At 29.3% G+C, this 14,320-nt stretch overlaps 3 protein-coding genes across 9 annotated transcripts; 2 read left to right on the forward strand and 1 right to left on the reverse strand.

Moving 5' to 3' along the window:
• Positions 1 to 45: 45 nt before the first annotated feature.
• On the forward strand, positions 46 to 2,507 carry LOC132916334 (uncharacterized). Of its 2 annotated transcripts, none has more exons than XM_060976252.1 (6): positions 46 to 155; positions 228 to 320; positions 379 to 720; positions 789 to 973; positions 1,046 to 2,037; positions 2,111 to 2,507. In XM_060976252.1, the coding sequence occupies exons 2-6, from the start codon at positions 309 to 311 to the stop codon at positions 2,389 to 2,391; spliced, it is 1,812 nt and encodes a 603-aa protein (XP_060832235.1). In that variant the 5' UTR covers positions 46 to 155; positions 228 to 308; the 3' UTR covers positions 2,392 to 2,507. The 2 variants fall into 2 exon arrangements, with proteins under 2 accessions (XP_060832235.1, XP_060832231.1); XM_060976248.1 differs by having other exon boundaries at positions 387 to 720.
• On the reverse strand, positions 2,507 to 8,825 carry LOC132916394 (transmembrane protein 135-like). 3 transcript variants are annotated; one of them, XM_060976370.1, is made up of 9 exons: positions 8,706 to 8,825; positions 5,826 to 5,956; positions 5,440 to 5,566; positions 5,152 to 5,306; positions 4,811 to 5,078; positions 4,551 to 4,718; positions 4,333 to 4,473; positions 4,084 to 4,250; positions 2,507 to 4,000 (listed from the first exon to the last, which is right to left on the reverse strand). In XM_060976370.1, the coding sequence occupies exons 1-9, from the start codon at positions 8,751 to 8,753 to the stop codon at positions 3,886 to 3,888; spliced, it is 1,320 nt and encodes a 439-aa protein (XP_060832353.1). In that variant the 5' UTR covers positions 8,754 to 8,825; the 3' UTR covers positions 2,507 to 3,885. The 3 variants fall into 3 exon arrangements, with proteins under 3 accessions (XP_060832353.1, XP_060832344.1, XP_060832362.1); XM_060976361.1 differs by lacking the exon at positions 8,706 to 8,825 and adding an exon at positions 6,390 to 6,989; XM_060976379.1 differs by lacking the exon at positions 8,706 to 8,825 and adding an exon at positions 6,267 to 6,521.
• Positions 7,553 to 14,286, forward strand: LOC132916445 (pyrroline-5-carboxylate reductase 3). Of its 4 annotated transcripts, XM_060976470.1 has the most exons (10): positions 7,553 to 8,403; positions 8,677 to 8,766; positions 8,857 to 9,017; positions 9,794 to 9,966; positions 11,916 to 12,053; positions 12,177 to 12,247; positions 12,919 to 13,089; positions 13,241 to 13,453; positions 13,545 to 13,710; positions 13,811 to 14,286. In XM_060976470.1, exons 4-10 carry the CDS (start codon positions 9,891 to 9,893, stop codon positions 13,930 to 13,932), a joined length of 957 nt encoding a protein of 318 aa, XP_060832453.1. In that variant the 5' UTR covers positions 7,553 to 8,403; positions 8,677 to 8,766; positions 8,857 to 9,017; positions 9,794 to 9,890; the 3' UTR covers positions 13,933 to 14,286. The 4 variants fall into 4 exon arrangements, with proteins under 4 accessions (XP_060832453.1, XP_060832471.1, XP_060832462.1 ...); XM_060976488.1 differs by lacking the exon at positions 7,553 to 8,403 and having other exon boundaries at positions 8,591 to 8,766; XM_060976479.1 differs by lacking the exon at positions 7,553 to 8,403 and having other exon boundaries at positions 8,677 to 8,810; positions 8,888 to 9,017.
• The last annotated feature ends 34 nt before the right edge of the window (positions 14,287 to 14,320 follow it).

Below are 14,320 nucleotides of genomic sequence, written 5' to 3' on the forward strand. Positions count from 1 at the left end.
AGTATAATACACACAAATATATATATATATATATACATGTTAAAGCACGTTCATTCGTCTGTATGATAACGACTTAAAGTTTGGCATCATACGTGGTCAGCTATGGCGCTCTCCGTGAGACAAGAAGGTATAAAACAAGTACCATGGTTTTCTCCGTAAGTATCAGAATTATTGAAGAGTTTTATATCCTAAGATATTTGATTAAAGGTTATACTTATATTCTACAGCGCAGAATGGCATCTAGTGTTCAAGCAGATATATTCCAATGATTTTAATGAACAGATCAAAGGGTATGAAATGCTACTTACATGGCAAGCAAGGTAATCAAATATCAAACGTTTAATAAAATATTATGATATAAGTGGTATTAATTAATAGTATTTTAGGATACCAAAATTGCCAGTAGGCATTGATTGTACTCTTTCAATTTTGCACGTGTGTATTAGAGACCGTGAATGGACTCCTAAAATTAGAAATGCCGAGTTGCCAGTTACCTATGAAAATGACTTATGTCTGATGTATTCAACTACAGTAATGAGAGTTTTAAATCATATATCTAACATAGGACACACGAAACAAACATCCTTGTTTCAAATAGCAAAGCAGCTTAATATTCCAGAGTGGATAGTAAATTTAAGACATGATACTGCTCATGGTTATGAAATTCCATCCCTTGATGTATTGAGAATAGCTGTAAATATATTACTAGCATGGTTACATGTATGTATATTTCTATATCAACTATAATATTAAAAGAAAAAGATGTTTCTTATATCATATATTTAAAGGATCAATATTGGGCAGTTGAAGCTAAAAGAATGGAAGAATATTTGATTGCCATAGAATCTATGAAATACCAGAAGGCTGAAGAAGTACAGGATTTTGATGATTTAGTTGAACTCTGGACTTCTGTAAGTTTGTATATTCATGTTGGCTATCATCTGGTATCAAATGTTCCAGACCCTCAATTGAAGTATGTATAACCTTTAATCATTTTGATTACAATAATACAGAATTTATATCAATAAATTGATTTTATTGGTAGGGAAACATTACAAGATCTGCGTTCGTATGCTATCTCTTTATTAGAAGAAGATAGTGGAAATATGGAAAGTGATAATGATAACTACATAGATGCTGCCAGTAATGATATAATAAATGATAAAAAGTACACATTAGAAACTGCAAGAATTGTTCTTTTATCTGAAATATCTAGGTATCTTAGTAAAAAGTCTATACCGGATAAGAAGGATATAGTTTGTAATACATTGCTCAATTCGGAAGTATTTTTACCAAGCAAAGATATGTTATCAATTTTTACTCAAAGTGAGAGTATTGAAAATAAATTGGAGAAAGATGTTTTGCCATTAGAGATGTTAATGTTTTGGAAAGATATAATATTTCTATTGTGTGAAAAAGATATAATGGAAGCGTTAATTATAAAATTACTTGTATTGATAAAAAATGAAGAAGTAAATAAAGAAAGGAAATTATTAGCTTCTTTATGGATAAGTTCTATAACATATAGTTTTTTGAAATTAGATAACGCACACAACATAGCTAGAGATTTAGAATATCAGTTAGAACAGATGAATAAAAGATTACCACCAAAAGTTTTTGAACTTAAAGTCAAAGAAGAGACAGATCGTACTTATCCACACTTGAAATGCGTATTATGGTTTAATTTATCATATATGATACTGCCATGCTTAATTAATATGAAATTTGTTTCAAAACTTATATTAGAGGTAAATGAATTTTCGCTTAAATTCATTGTACCTATCTTAGAATTAATACATATAAAAATAGGTAATGAAAACAAACAGTTACTGTTGGATTTAATGAGTTTTTATACAATGGTACCACTTGATAAGAATGATACAAATTTTCCTGAATATGAACAAATTTTTACTCTAAATGATCTTAAAGATAATGAATATCTACTAGACATATATGAAGAACAAAGTAAGGAGGTAGATAAAATATCTCAATTTTCACCTGATCAAGAAACTCGAAATATTTGGAACTTGGCAGTTGGTAAGTATATGAAGTTAAGTATCTACTTTCATTTTCCAAAACTTTAACAAAATAACTCCAACATTTCTTTCAGCAACCCATAATTGGGCAGAATGTCCAATTGGTGTGCTTCCATGGCAAAAAGATACATTGGAATTTATGGAGCCACTCGATAATTTCGTAGTACAGAAATGTGATACTGTAGGATGTGAAATTATTCCTGGAAGTATAAATAGGAAACGCTTAAAAATGGATGGTCAAATTAATTGGGATAATGTTTTGAGACAAAAGAAACGTTTAAAACGAAAACAGGAACGAAGAAAGACAGATATTATAATGAATAAAGCACTGGAAACTGTTAAAAAACGAAAATAGTACATTGCAGTCTTGTATATTTCAAATATTTTATTCAATATTAGCATGTTCACAAGAAAGAAGTTCAACAATGTTTTCTTGTAAGTTAATAAATAAATTACCCATCTCTATTGAAATGATCAATATAAAATTTTTTTATTATTTGTAAAATCCCGATATCACAAACGTATGTAATTTTAGGTATATGAAAAAGATCTTTGTACATTCTTAGAAGAATATCTACATTATTTTGTAACAGCCTATTCATAAAATAATAATTTTACATTTCCTATACACATAGACATATATTATATAAACGTACAAAATTTTTAAATTAAACGAACTATATTAACATCACAGATGTATTGAACAATAATGAACAAATATCTATGATATAGTAAATTTTTATAACATTACTGAATAATCATTTTAAATATAATTTAATGAGTCTAATTTTAGAGTTGTACATGAATATTGTAAAATTTTAGCAATGCAAAAGTATTATATATGTATGCTTGTTTCTTTGGTAACTATTTTATTAATATATATTTTTTCATCAATTCATACTTTCGATGTATGCAAAATGTCTTAAAATTAATCGTACATGTGAAACGGGTAATGACAGTAATGTCACATCAAAATATAGATCGGACGTGTATTAGTTCAGTACGCGTGCACTCGAGCACAGTGATGGATATTCTCGGTGTATTATGGGGTCAGGGGAGCGTTTCCCATTCCATATCGATGAGAGTATATGTGCACTGTAGGCGGAGTCAAGACATTCCCCTTGCCTCACGGTACTCCTATATCGCCATGGACTATACAAGTGCAAACGTACTTAATAAATATTCAATCTTAATTTTTAGAACACAGCTTTTTATGAAATCATTGCATATTATATCTGCTACGTATTCGTATAAAAGCATTTTACTGTTTTACTGTTTTAAAGAAGTCGATATGAATATTTATCAAGTACACGTATACCTAAGTATCATTTCTAGCATTTAAGGGGTACCATGAGGGAAGGGGAACAGAATTGACTCCGCCTACGGCAATATAGTTCATGGATGAAACCTCTTGCACGAGACTTTGTTCTCTTCTACGCGTTAATAACATAAAAGAAATATCAACATATTTTCACGGAAAGGAATCGTATTTAATAACATATACTTTTTGTGTATAATGTGATAACTAAAATTACACATAACGATACAAAAATGAAGTGGAGAAAGATCTCTACAAACTACTGAACAATTCAAATAGTACTGACGCACGGTATACGTTTCCCGTTCCCCCTTTTTTTAGGTAAGAAGCGTTCCCCTTACTTCATGGTGTCTCTTGGGCTCGGGTGTCCACGACCTTTACTTGAGTGCACGTGTACTCAACAGCGTGCATACTTTTGAGACTACTTTTATATTTTTTTACGTAGAAACAAACATTTTGAATTCTCTCGTTAATTCTTAAGTAATAACAACGATCAATATAATTCCTTCTTTTCCCATTCTTTTTTTTCAATTAAAAAGCAAAAGTTTTCTTATCAGTAGTATTAGTTTTTCTGAGTACATCTGCAAGATGTCTAGTTGATTCCAAACCAAATGCATCTAATGGTACTCGAGACATTACTGCTATTCTGAAATTACACAGAAAAAAAGAAGGTATAACATTATTTATGTTAAAAATTTGAATTGATAATAAGATTATAATATTTAGTACCTTCCACCAGATATAGCACATAAAAATTTCCAATAAGAAGACCTCAAGAGCTGTGGCTCAAAGATTGCTGCATGGAAGAGTATTGCTGTACAAAAGCAGTATAAAAAGATTACAAACCACTTTATTTCAGGTACTACATTTTTTTCTGCAAGATCATTCCATGACAACTAAATGAAAAAGGCAAGTATAAATTTTAATATACAGTAAAAACACTAAATTGTAAAGTCAGGAAAATATTTACAAAAATACCTGCAATGCTTTCCACATAAAATATAGAGCTACTGTATTATTACTATAAAACATAAATGTTAAACCACCAATAAATCCAGCAGGAATTGCGTGGTAAGGAGAATCTTTTCCTAAGAATCTTCTCAACAAACAGGATACTAGCTAAAATAATTTTGAAAATTGTTATGAAGGTACACATAAAACTAGAATGACTATTTATAATAAAAATATAATAATACCCTATAAAGACCTGCAAAGCCACCTAAAAATATAGGTAAATTTAGATTGTTCTTTTTGAGAATCATTGATTTTATCAAAAGTGGTTTCGTAAGTAATTTCTTCATGCCAAAGAACAAGTTAATCACTAATTGAGCACTTAGAGCATAACTAAATACTTCCATGCCACCCTATAAATGAAAATGACAATCAGTACTATATATTTCACAATGTTTATTTTATCTTTTATATTTATTCATTATATACAAATGGATATATATACCTTTAATATATAATGAGCACAACTAAAAGGATGTGGGCAGGAATTATGTTTTCCTTGAAGTTTTAATCTTTCTATAATTTTCCTATATATTTTAAGGGATTTCATAAATATATTAAGATTTTTTTTATGAGATTTTTTATTTACACCATGCTTTTCTATTGAACTTCCACTAGCACTACCTTCATCAGCAGAGCATATTTGTGTATCACAATGCAAATTGTCTTTTTCTACAAGGTAACCACACTCTTCATATTTTCCAACAAGAATTCTAATAAAAATTTCTTATTTAAGTAAAAATTATTTGCAATTGTCACAATTAAAAGTACTGAATAAATAAGTACCTAAGTATTCTATACATGGAAGGTTCTTTATTTGGTCTAGAACGATAAAAATAAAGTAATAATGTTAGGCTTGTAGCAAAAATATATGTTCCACCTTGAGGGATCGGAGTATAATGACCCCTTGCTATGCCCATTCTAAATAATGTTTCTGTTGCCTAGTAAAGGATTTTGTAATTAATTATATATAAAAATTATGTTTAAAAATTATGATTTTTATAGATCTGTATAAATCTTTATAAAAACATAATATTATCTTGACAAGATGAAACATAGAATTAATTCACTCACAAGATTAGCTACATATAAACTTAATAAAGGACGTCTCGATGGTCTCTCAATAACAATAGCTGTTAGACTAGATAAGAAGGATGGAAGAAATGATACAGTCAGAAAATTGAAGTTTCCAAGTATTCGTCTGAAATGTATAGTTTTTAAATAAGTACAATGTGTGCTACATAAAGAAGGATTGTTAAATTAAATTAATATCATAATTATAGTAGTAATTTAAAAAGTAACAAGTTATATAAATTCAACTAGACAAATTTTACTTGCAATTTATTCATTTTTAGAACAACAAAGTCTCTTTCTTATATAACATTCTTCTTCAGCATGTAAAAAGTTTTTTTGTACGTATATAATATAAACTATAAATTACAGAAATAATTTATTCAAACCTTAAAATGCAAATAAATGCGGAATACGAGAAAGCGCTCCATGAGAGGAAGGCTGTTGATTGTAAAAGACCCAATATCGTTTTTTTAATATCTTCTTTAGATGGTATCTTTCCTCTCATTAAAAGTGCAGCCTAAAAAATATATCGACCACGGTAGAGATTGAATGTCGATGATTCTCATAATTTTGTTCGTTCAATTAGGATAATTAATATACAAATATTAGTTACAAAGGATCTTTTTAAATACAAAGAGAAAATTGCGCAATGTAGAAATTTGAAAATCATTCATCAGTTAACAAAGCAAATATGCCAATAAAAGTCTTATAAGAGACAGAATGAAATTCTATTTATTACTCTTTATCGTGGATTACGATTTGACTAATTGCTCTGTTACAGTAAGCGTACGCATGTGTTTTTTTTTTTTTTTTTTTAAATAACACACCGTTATTTTTCACAAAAAAAGTAACGTAGAACTGTCTTATATCTAGATAAAGGGTAATCAGTATATCGAAGATAAGGAACAAACAATTTAGGAAAAATGAAGAAGAAGAATAGATAAACATACTATATAAACAGTAGCATATAACTTTAGACATTGTGGAATAGCATCTATACCAAGACCGGCTGCTGCAACCACGCAGGAATTAATCCAATGATGCGAGTATTCCTTACACTGTACGTCGATGAATTTGCTCAGTTGTGCTGGCATTTTTTGATAACTAACAATTTCGCACTAAGTCTAATTACTGGTTAGAAAACGAAGATTCGAACAAGGAATGTCGCATAAAGGAAAGTTATAGATGACACTTCTGTCACACAGTACAACAGCTATTTTGATATCGTCAAACACTTTGAAGAATTCATTTTTTTGGGTTTTATACGATATGATAATTACGCAACGTGAAAAGAAGTTAATCAAATCACGAATTGGCAAAGGAGATCTATTTATCCATTAAAGATTTTTAATGATGATTAGATAAATGTGTTTTCAAGCGTAGAGACAGAGTAATACTCGTGTGTTTTGTAGATCAAAGAGAAACGCTCACTGAAATACTCAATGCGTGCGGACTCGTTGACCGCTCGTCAGCTACTGAGCGGGTGGATTACGATGATGTAAAATGTAAAGTCAAAACTCGCTCTGCGATCTACTTTAAACGGTTATACCTGTCACTGTGAGTCAGCTAATTATTTACTGATATATTGATTATAGATATATTGATTGAAAAGAATTACTTATGATTTTTTATTGATCAATTACATAACCGCTAATACAAGAATTTCGTATAAAAAGTTGTACAGATCATTATAGTTATGTGAGGTAAATACGTTATCGAGTGGTATTAGAACTTTAAAAAATTTACATAATAAAAATTTATTTAATATGTGGAATTTAAAAGATAATCGTAATATAACTTTTTAAGATTCATACTTTGAAAATAAACTACGTTACAGTATAACGTACGATGACTTTCTAAACTACAGTTCCGCCTCATAGTTATCATAAACCTACTTAATGTAAAATGGTACAAGACTACGATGCAAAGAAATAATTTTGTGGAGAAATCAGTAGGCATAACTTTTACAATTTCTTAAAAAAATATTACAACTTTGTATTAAAACACAAGATACATTTCAATATGACATATCTATCGATTTATGCAGATTTTATCGTCTAAAATCTTGAAAATTTTGGTATTTTTTTGTTTCAAATGTAGAACTATAAGATTAGGGTTATAAAAACTATTCTGCTCTGCAATTTTTAAACAATTGACGAAAAACAAAAAGAATATCGAACTACAAATTTAGTTGTTATGGAACGATTCACTTTACACTAGAATAAGTACAATGTGGTATTGTTAACTGTCTGCCAGTTGCAATTTTTAGGCAGTTATTAATGAAGAGTTTGTATCAAAAATTTTTCCTTTATATGAAATGAATAGAGACAGAGCGAGAGAACAATATTTAGCGGCTAAGAATCTAAAGTCGATAATTTATAAAAACTATTGAATTTCAAGATCTGGTATAAAGAAAATGGTAGAAATATATGCACATTTCTTTCACGGAGAAATATAAAAAAAACATTGTGGGGATAGTGGTGGTCAGTGAGTAAGGCAGAATTCCAGTCATCGAGGCAGTATTGCATTTAAAATGTACTAAAGAAAGTTCCCCTTTCAATTCGAATGATTTATATCTGCTTATAAGATTGCCCTGTCGGTTACTAATGAGTAACCTAAATTTCGATAAATACTAGATAATTTCGTACAAAAATGCAAACATAACCACAAAATGTTACAGTACGAAATAAACATAAGATTGTTGATGAAGTTTCAGACAATTACAGATGACCGACAGAGTATTAAACTTTACTAATTACTTGTAAAATACTGTTTAGGCAAGAAAATTTGTTCTAAACACATATATTTGTCTATTTTATATAACAAATCGATTTTGCGTTATGACATGACTATTCACGCATGATCACGAAAGTACATTCGTGTTGCCACTGACATCTATGTGCCACCAGTGGAATGTCTGCTTAGAGGATTTTCTAACTTCTAAATTGCGATTGTACAATACATGTAAGTACATATTTGCTTCGTCAATATTTATACCGCTTAAGGAATCTAAAAGATAGCTCGTCGTTAATTAGTTAGGTTTTGTTAGACTCATTAAAAAAGATAATTCGCGATAACTCAATTTTTATTATTATCAATTATTATACATGTATGTATATGCATTTTAATGCCATTGTTACATTATTTGAAAATAGATCTCAATAGAAAATTTATACGGAAATTGATGCCAGTAAGATTCATTAGGAGAGAAATTTCATTGATATAGAAATTTTTTAGCAAATTTTGACGTGAGGATGGCGCCATACCTGACTGTAGATAATTCGAGGTTCTATCCATTTGAGTTGGAAAGACATTGTCAGATAAGGGGTGACACAATTATATTTGAATTCTGATTGGCCACGACCGAATAGGTAGTTTTCCGTGTCTGATGAACAATAATTGTTAGTCGCATTTCAGCTCCTTATGATGTTCCATGCTGGTATATAAGGCACGGAAGAGACAGGATCTATATTAAACATTGTACACAATTACAAACAGAACAATCATATTGCCGGTTACAGTAAGATATTATTACATCAGAAGATTATAACGGAGCATTTTCTATAGAATGTAAATCAGTTAAGTATCTTTTCATATAGTATATAAAACAATTTAAATAACTCTAACAATTATATTTTTAAAGAAAGTTATAAAAATTAATTGAATATTACAATTAGTTCCCGAATAGGAATAGATACACCTAATCCTTTACGTAGTTGTACGCTCTACGTGTTTCTTCGCACGTACACGATTTTTGGCTTTGTGTACTTTTTTTATATAGTGACGTTATATTTCATTGTATGTTAATACTTGTTTAATATGGTATCATCTATTTTTGGAATCGTCATAAATATTTCATACATTTGATACAATAATTATTTAAAAATTTACATTTGCATCCGTTCAGATATTTCCATGCATAGTTACACTTGCATGTTCACGAAATAGATTATTATATTTTATTAGCGTTGCTAATTTAATCGTATGCATCAAGAAAGCAATTATCTTAGAACGTATTTATTAGCTTAAAATTTCAATTGCTTTAAACTAATTAAATATAAAAAAAAATGCTTAACTTTCATAGTATATTCGTGTTTTATTTGTTTGAAATTTTGATTACTAATTATCATTAGATTCTTTCATCTTTTAAATATTATAATAAATGCTTTAGGTAATGTGTATATTCCTACATGTTATATGCATACATTGAAATTTTCTGTAAACAAAGAAATATGCTTAGTCTACTAATTACGTACTTCCAAGACATAAAACACAAATTTATGCGTATTGCATTCGAGAAATTTCTGATGTAAACAAAAATTTGAGGTTTATCAACAATTATGTTTGCTTGCAGCTTATCGTGGCGCCACACACTTAATTTCAACAACATCTCGCATCTAGTAATTACTTTCTAAGCTCATCAGTGGAAAAAAGGAAAGAAAAGAAGGGAAATGACTACCGGATTGAAGACAATAGAGTTTCTAAGATTAGGACGACGAGTTCGTCGACGCCTGAACGCACGAAGTGGTGAGTAACCGGGACACTAATATTATTTCCATCCAATTTAGATTGCAATATTATCAAACGATCCGCGATAATAATGCGAAACGTGAGTTCGCTTAATCAATCGCTAAATCCTTCCGCACGTGATATTGTTTGTATCATATAATCGTCACGTTCGCATGCAGTAGGAATGCGACGTGGTTAAACTTAAACTGAAATATGAGCGAAAATAAACCGCTCAAAATAGTAGAAATGTTTTCATCAGTTATTTGATCACTCTGTAAAATGTTAAAACCTTATGATTAGGTGATTTAAAAATTTTAGTATGCTGTATATACAAGTTTAAATTTCATGGAAGATCAAAGTATAAGTACTTTGACTATTATCTATTTAATTAATTATGTTTGTTCTAAGCAAACAAATTAAACAATGGTTTGGAGGAAGGAAGAGAGAGAGAGATGGAGAGAGAGAGAGAGAGAGAGAGAGAGAGAGAAAGAGATTTAAATATATCTTGGAACTGTGAATTTTTTGTTAATGGTTGTGAATTTTTCAAAAACGAAACTGATTAATTCCACATTTCATGAATTTCTTATTCAGGTTTACGATTAATATTTAATTCTTAGAGAATAAACAACTTTTGTAAATTCATTTACTATAAAGAAATAACGTAACTAATTGATTGCGTAATACAGTTTAGAAATGGCAGGTGTATCACGATTGACCACATACATATATGAAATCAATTTAAATTTCGTAATGTGCGTGCACGTAACTACATTCGACTATAGTCCAGAAATTTGACCAGAAATCTAGAAACAGTATTAGCATATTGCTTAAAGCAAAGAATGATTTAGCAAGGTATCTTTTTTGCTGAAAGATATTTTGTAACTTAAAAATTATAAATTTTGTATAAGATTTCTTTAAATTTATTTGATCATTATTATCGTCATTTATCATTATTATTACTGATAAAATTACTAACATCGCTAGTTGAAATAATTCTGTAATTTAATATGCCATATGTGTTTAATGTTACAAATCTCGAATATCGAAGTTTATAAATTAATTTAAATATCATTCGTCTAAATCATTTCAGAGTTACTCAATAAATATAGGATGATATTACTGTATCATTTTGTATTATTTAATGTTAATATCCGATTCATAATTTCATCAATTAACATATTTTGAGATTAATTTACTTTTTAATATATCAATTAATGTACTGTCACTGTCTACTTATCCTGCTTATTAAATAATTAATATCGTTGGTGCAAAATCAAACACGACTTGTACCATTTTATTTACACTGAAATGCATCTCATTGAAAGTAATTTGTGTGGCATTTATGTAATACGTTGCTCGTTTACTAAAATGTAAGAGAGATTTATAGGAAACCTTTGGCTGTCTTAAATCGCAATAAAACGACAAATTATAGCATTTTGTAATTTTTCTGTGAAAGTTCAATGGAAATATCTAACAATTTACCGGTGAAACCACATTTTAGAAGCATTTGAAGAAGTTTATTACCCACGTTACGTTCGTCGCATATGAGTAATGAACGTAAATGTATTGCGTACACAGGACCTTATCTCGTTCATGATTACATAGAAAAAAAACTACTGAAATCATCTATGTACTGAGAAAGATGGGGCGAGAAACGAGAATCAGAAGCGTACCGATTTGCTTGTAAATATCACGATCGAACGGTATTAATCTTTGCATTGCGCAAATTAGAAACTCCGACTTCAGATGCGACACTTTTCAATTCGTAATTTTAATTATTCCATATCTATCGTACTCTTCTTTGAATAAAAAGGACAGCCTTTTTGATCAAGCAAAAATTTTCATTTTGAAACTTAATATTCTAATTGGTTTTTTTATATGAGCGTGTAAATGAAAATTTTGAATATAAATTGTAATGTATTTTCACAACATTGCGTTTTACTACTGAAAGATTTTGTTCTGTGCAGTGAGTGATCATCTTCTTGCCGACGGTAAGGAAAAGGAAAAAAAGATCGCATTGAATATCGACACAAAAATGTTGAAAATTGGATTCATAGGAGGTGGTAAAATGGCTCAGGCTTTGGCCAAAGGTTTCATTCGAGCTGGTAAGGAAACTATTCATATAAGTTCTTGTATATGAAATGATTTCTGTATTACATAATAATATTTAAATATTAAAATGACTTTAGATATAATTTTAATTATATAATCAGTTATGTAAATTTCAGGGTTAAGCAAAGGTGAAATGATGTTGGCTAGCTGTCTTCCGAATGACGTGGGCAGTATAGACGCGTTCAAGGTCAAAATAATAATTTTTTATCGCAGCAATTTATTATCATTGCATTCTAAGATATATAGATAATGATGATAAAAGATAATTATCTGATTATTAGCTTTATCAGTTTGATGGAAAAAAACATCAAATATTTTTTATTTGCACGATAAATAGATAAAGGAAACGTAAATCTGTTTGTGAATTACTTACACGCAATAACGTAATAATCTTTTTTAGAGTATGTTGTCAAGGTTACTAAAATTTTATCGACGATTAGCATTTAGAACTTGATTAGCAATTATGATTAGATGCGGTAAAATATTCAGTTGATATTACCAGTTTCAAAGATAATCTATCTTAATATTCAATAGCTTATTTACTAAGTTATGTTTGTTTGATAATGTATAAGTGAAGAAGTGTAAAATTCATGTCACAAAATTTTGAGCTCCAACGCTAATCGTCCATGGACATCCGATTCATTGTTATCTCTCAATAATCATCGCGTGTAGGGAAATTTCCAATATTGTACTGTTTTATCTTTGCTTTTCGATAATGTTATAAATTATATTATGACCATACAGTTTACTTTATCTCTAATCTTTCATATATTTATCTTTCATATAAATCATTAGTTATTTGAAGCATTTTGATCTGCATTCTACATTACTAATAGCTTAATTAATTTGCGATTCCAGGAAATTGGATCAAATACTGTATTTTCAAATGCACCTGTTATTGATTATGGGGACGTTTTGATTTTATCAGTAAAACCACAAGTTGTTCCGATGGTCCTCCCGGATTTAAAAAATTACAGAAAACTTCTACTTTCTATTGCTATGGGTATTCCATTAGCGTCGTTAGAAAAAGTAAAGTTTAATCTTTCTCATTGCCAAACTTTTAATAATATTAATAAGTTGAATAAAAATAAATTTTTATTTTTTTCATTCTTTTTTAGTTTGATCTTGCTCATTTTATTATTTAAAAATTTTTAATTTGCAACTTTAATTTTAATGCTAGGCTGTGCCACACGGAACACCCGTAATCAGAGTAATGCCCAATACACCAGCCATCGTAGGTTGCGGTGCTACGGTATACGCTCGTGGAAAACATGCCGGCGATAAAGAAGCCGAAATAGCAGAAAAATTATTTTCCTCTGTGGGTTTATGCGAAGAAGTATCTGAAAATTTAATTGATCCCATTACAGCTTTAGCGGGTTCAGGACCTGCTTATGTACGTGACAAAATCTTGATATATTTCCAAACATTTATATTAATGTTTATAACAGAAGAAGAATACAGAAATATATTTTTTATAAATATAGGTATTTATGATGATAGAAGCTTTGGCCGATGGAGGCGTAAAAATGGGTCTTATGAGACCAGTCGCGTATAAGCTAGCTGCACAAACAGTTCTTGGTGCTGGTACTATGGTTCGAGATACGAAAATACATCCAGGACAACTTAAAGATGATGTAGCGTCACCAGCAGGTTTGGAGAAATCATGCATATGTTTAATATTATATAATGTATTTTCTAATAGGCTTTGTGCATTTCTTATTTACTAATTATTTGTTTGCATTTTAATTAGGATCTACCATAACTGGAATACATTATTTAGAACAACATGGATTGAGATCAGCTATAATTGGAGCAGTTGAAGCAGCAACGAAGAGATGTAAAGAAGTTAGTTCACTTTTAGAGAAAAATTAGATTGGTTGAACGGTAAGAGATGTAGTTGATGAAGAAACTAAGAAACAAGGAAAGTATTGTAGTAATCCTTGATATCGTAGAAAAGAAAGTAAATCATAGTAATAATATTTTGCAATCTAGTAAGAACATTTTCGTTTGTAGTTTCATCGTCATCGCATTTTATAAGAAATATGTAACGTAATTTTTAAAAAATTTTTTAAAATACTTTGTATATTTTGTACATAATTCTTTTAAATTGGTAAATGTTAAAATTATTGTTGTATATTTAAAGCCAAGTGCTTGAAAGTAATAGATCTGTTATTTTTTCATAGTAACATATTTTGTAATGGAAGTGTATAAAAATGTACATAAATATGTCTTGACATAAATGAATATATATATATATATA

The sequence above is a fragment of the Bombus pascuorum genome, chromosome 1, assembly GCF_905332965.1.
Source record: "Bombus pascuorum chromosome 1, iyBomPasc1.1, whole genome shotgun sequence".
Lineage (NCBI taxonomy): Eukaryota > Metazoa > Arthropoda > Insecta > Hymenoptera > Apidae > Bombus > Bombus pascuorum.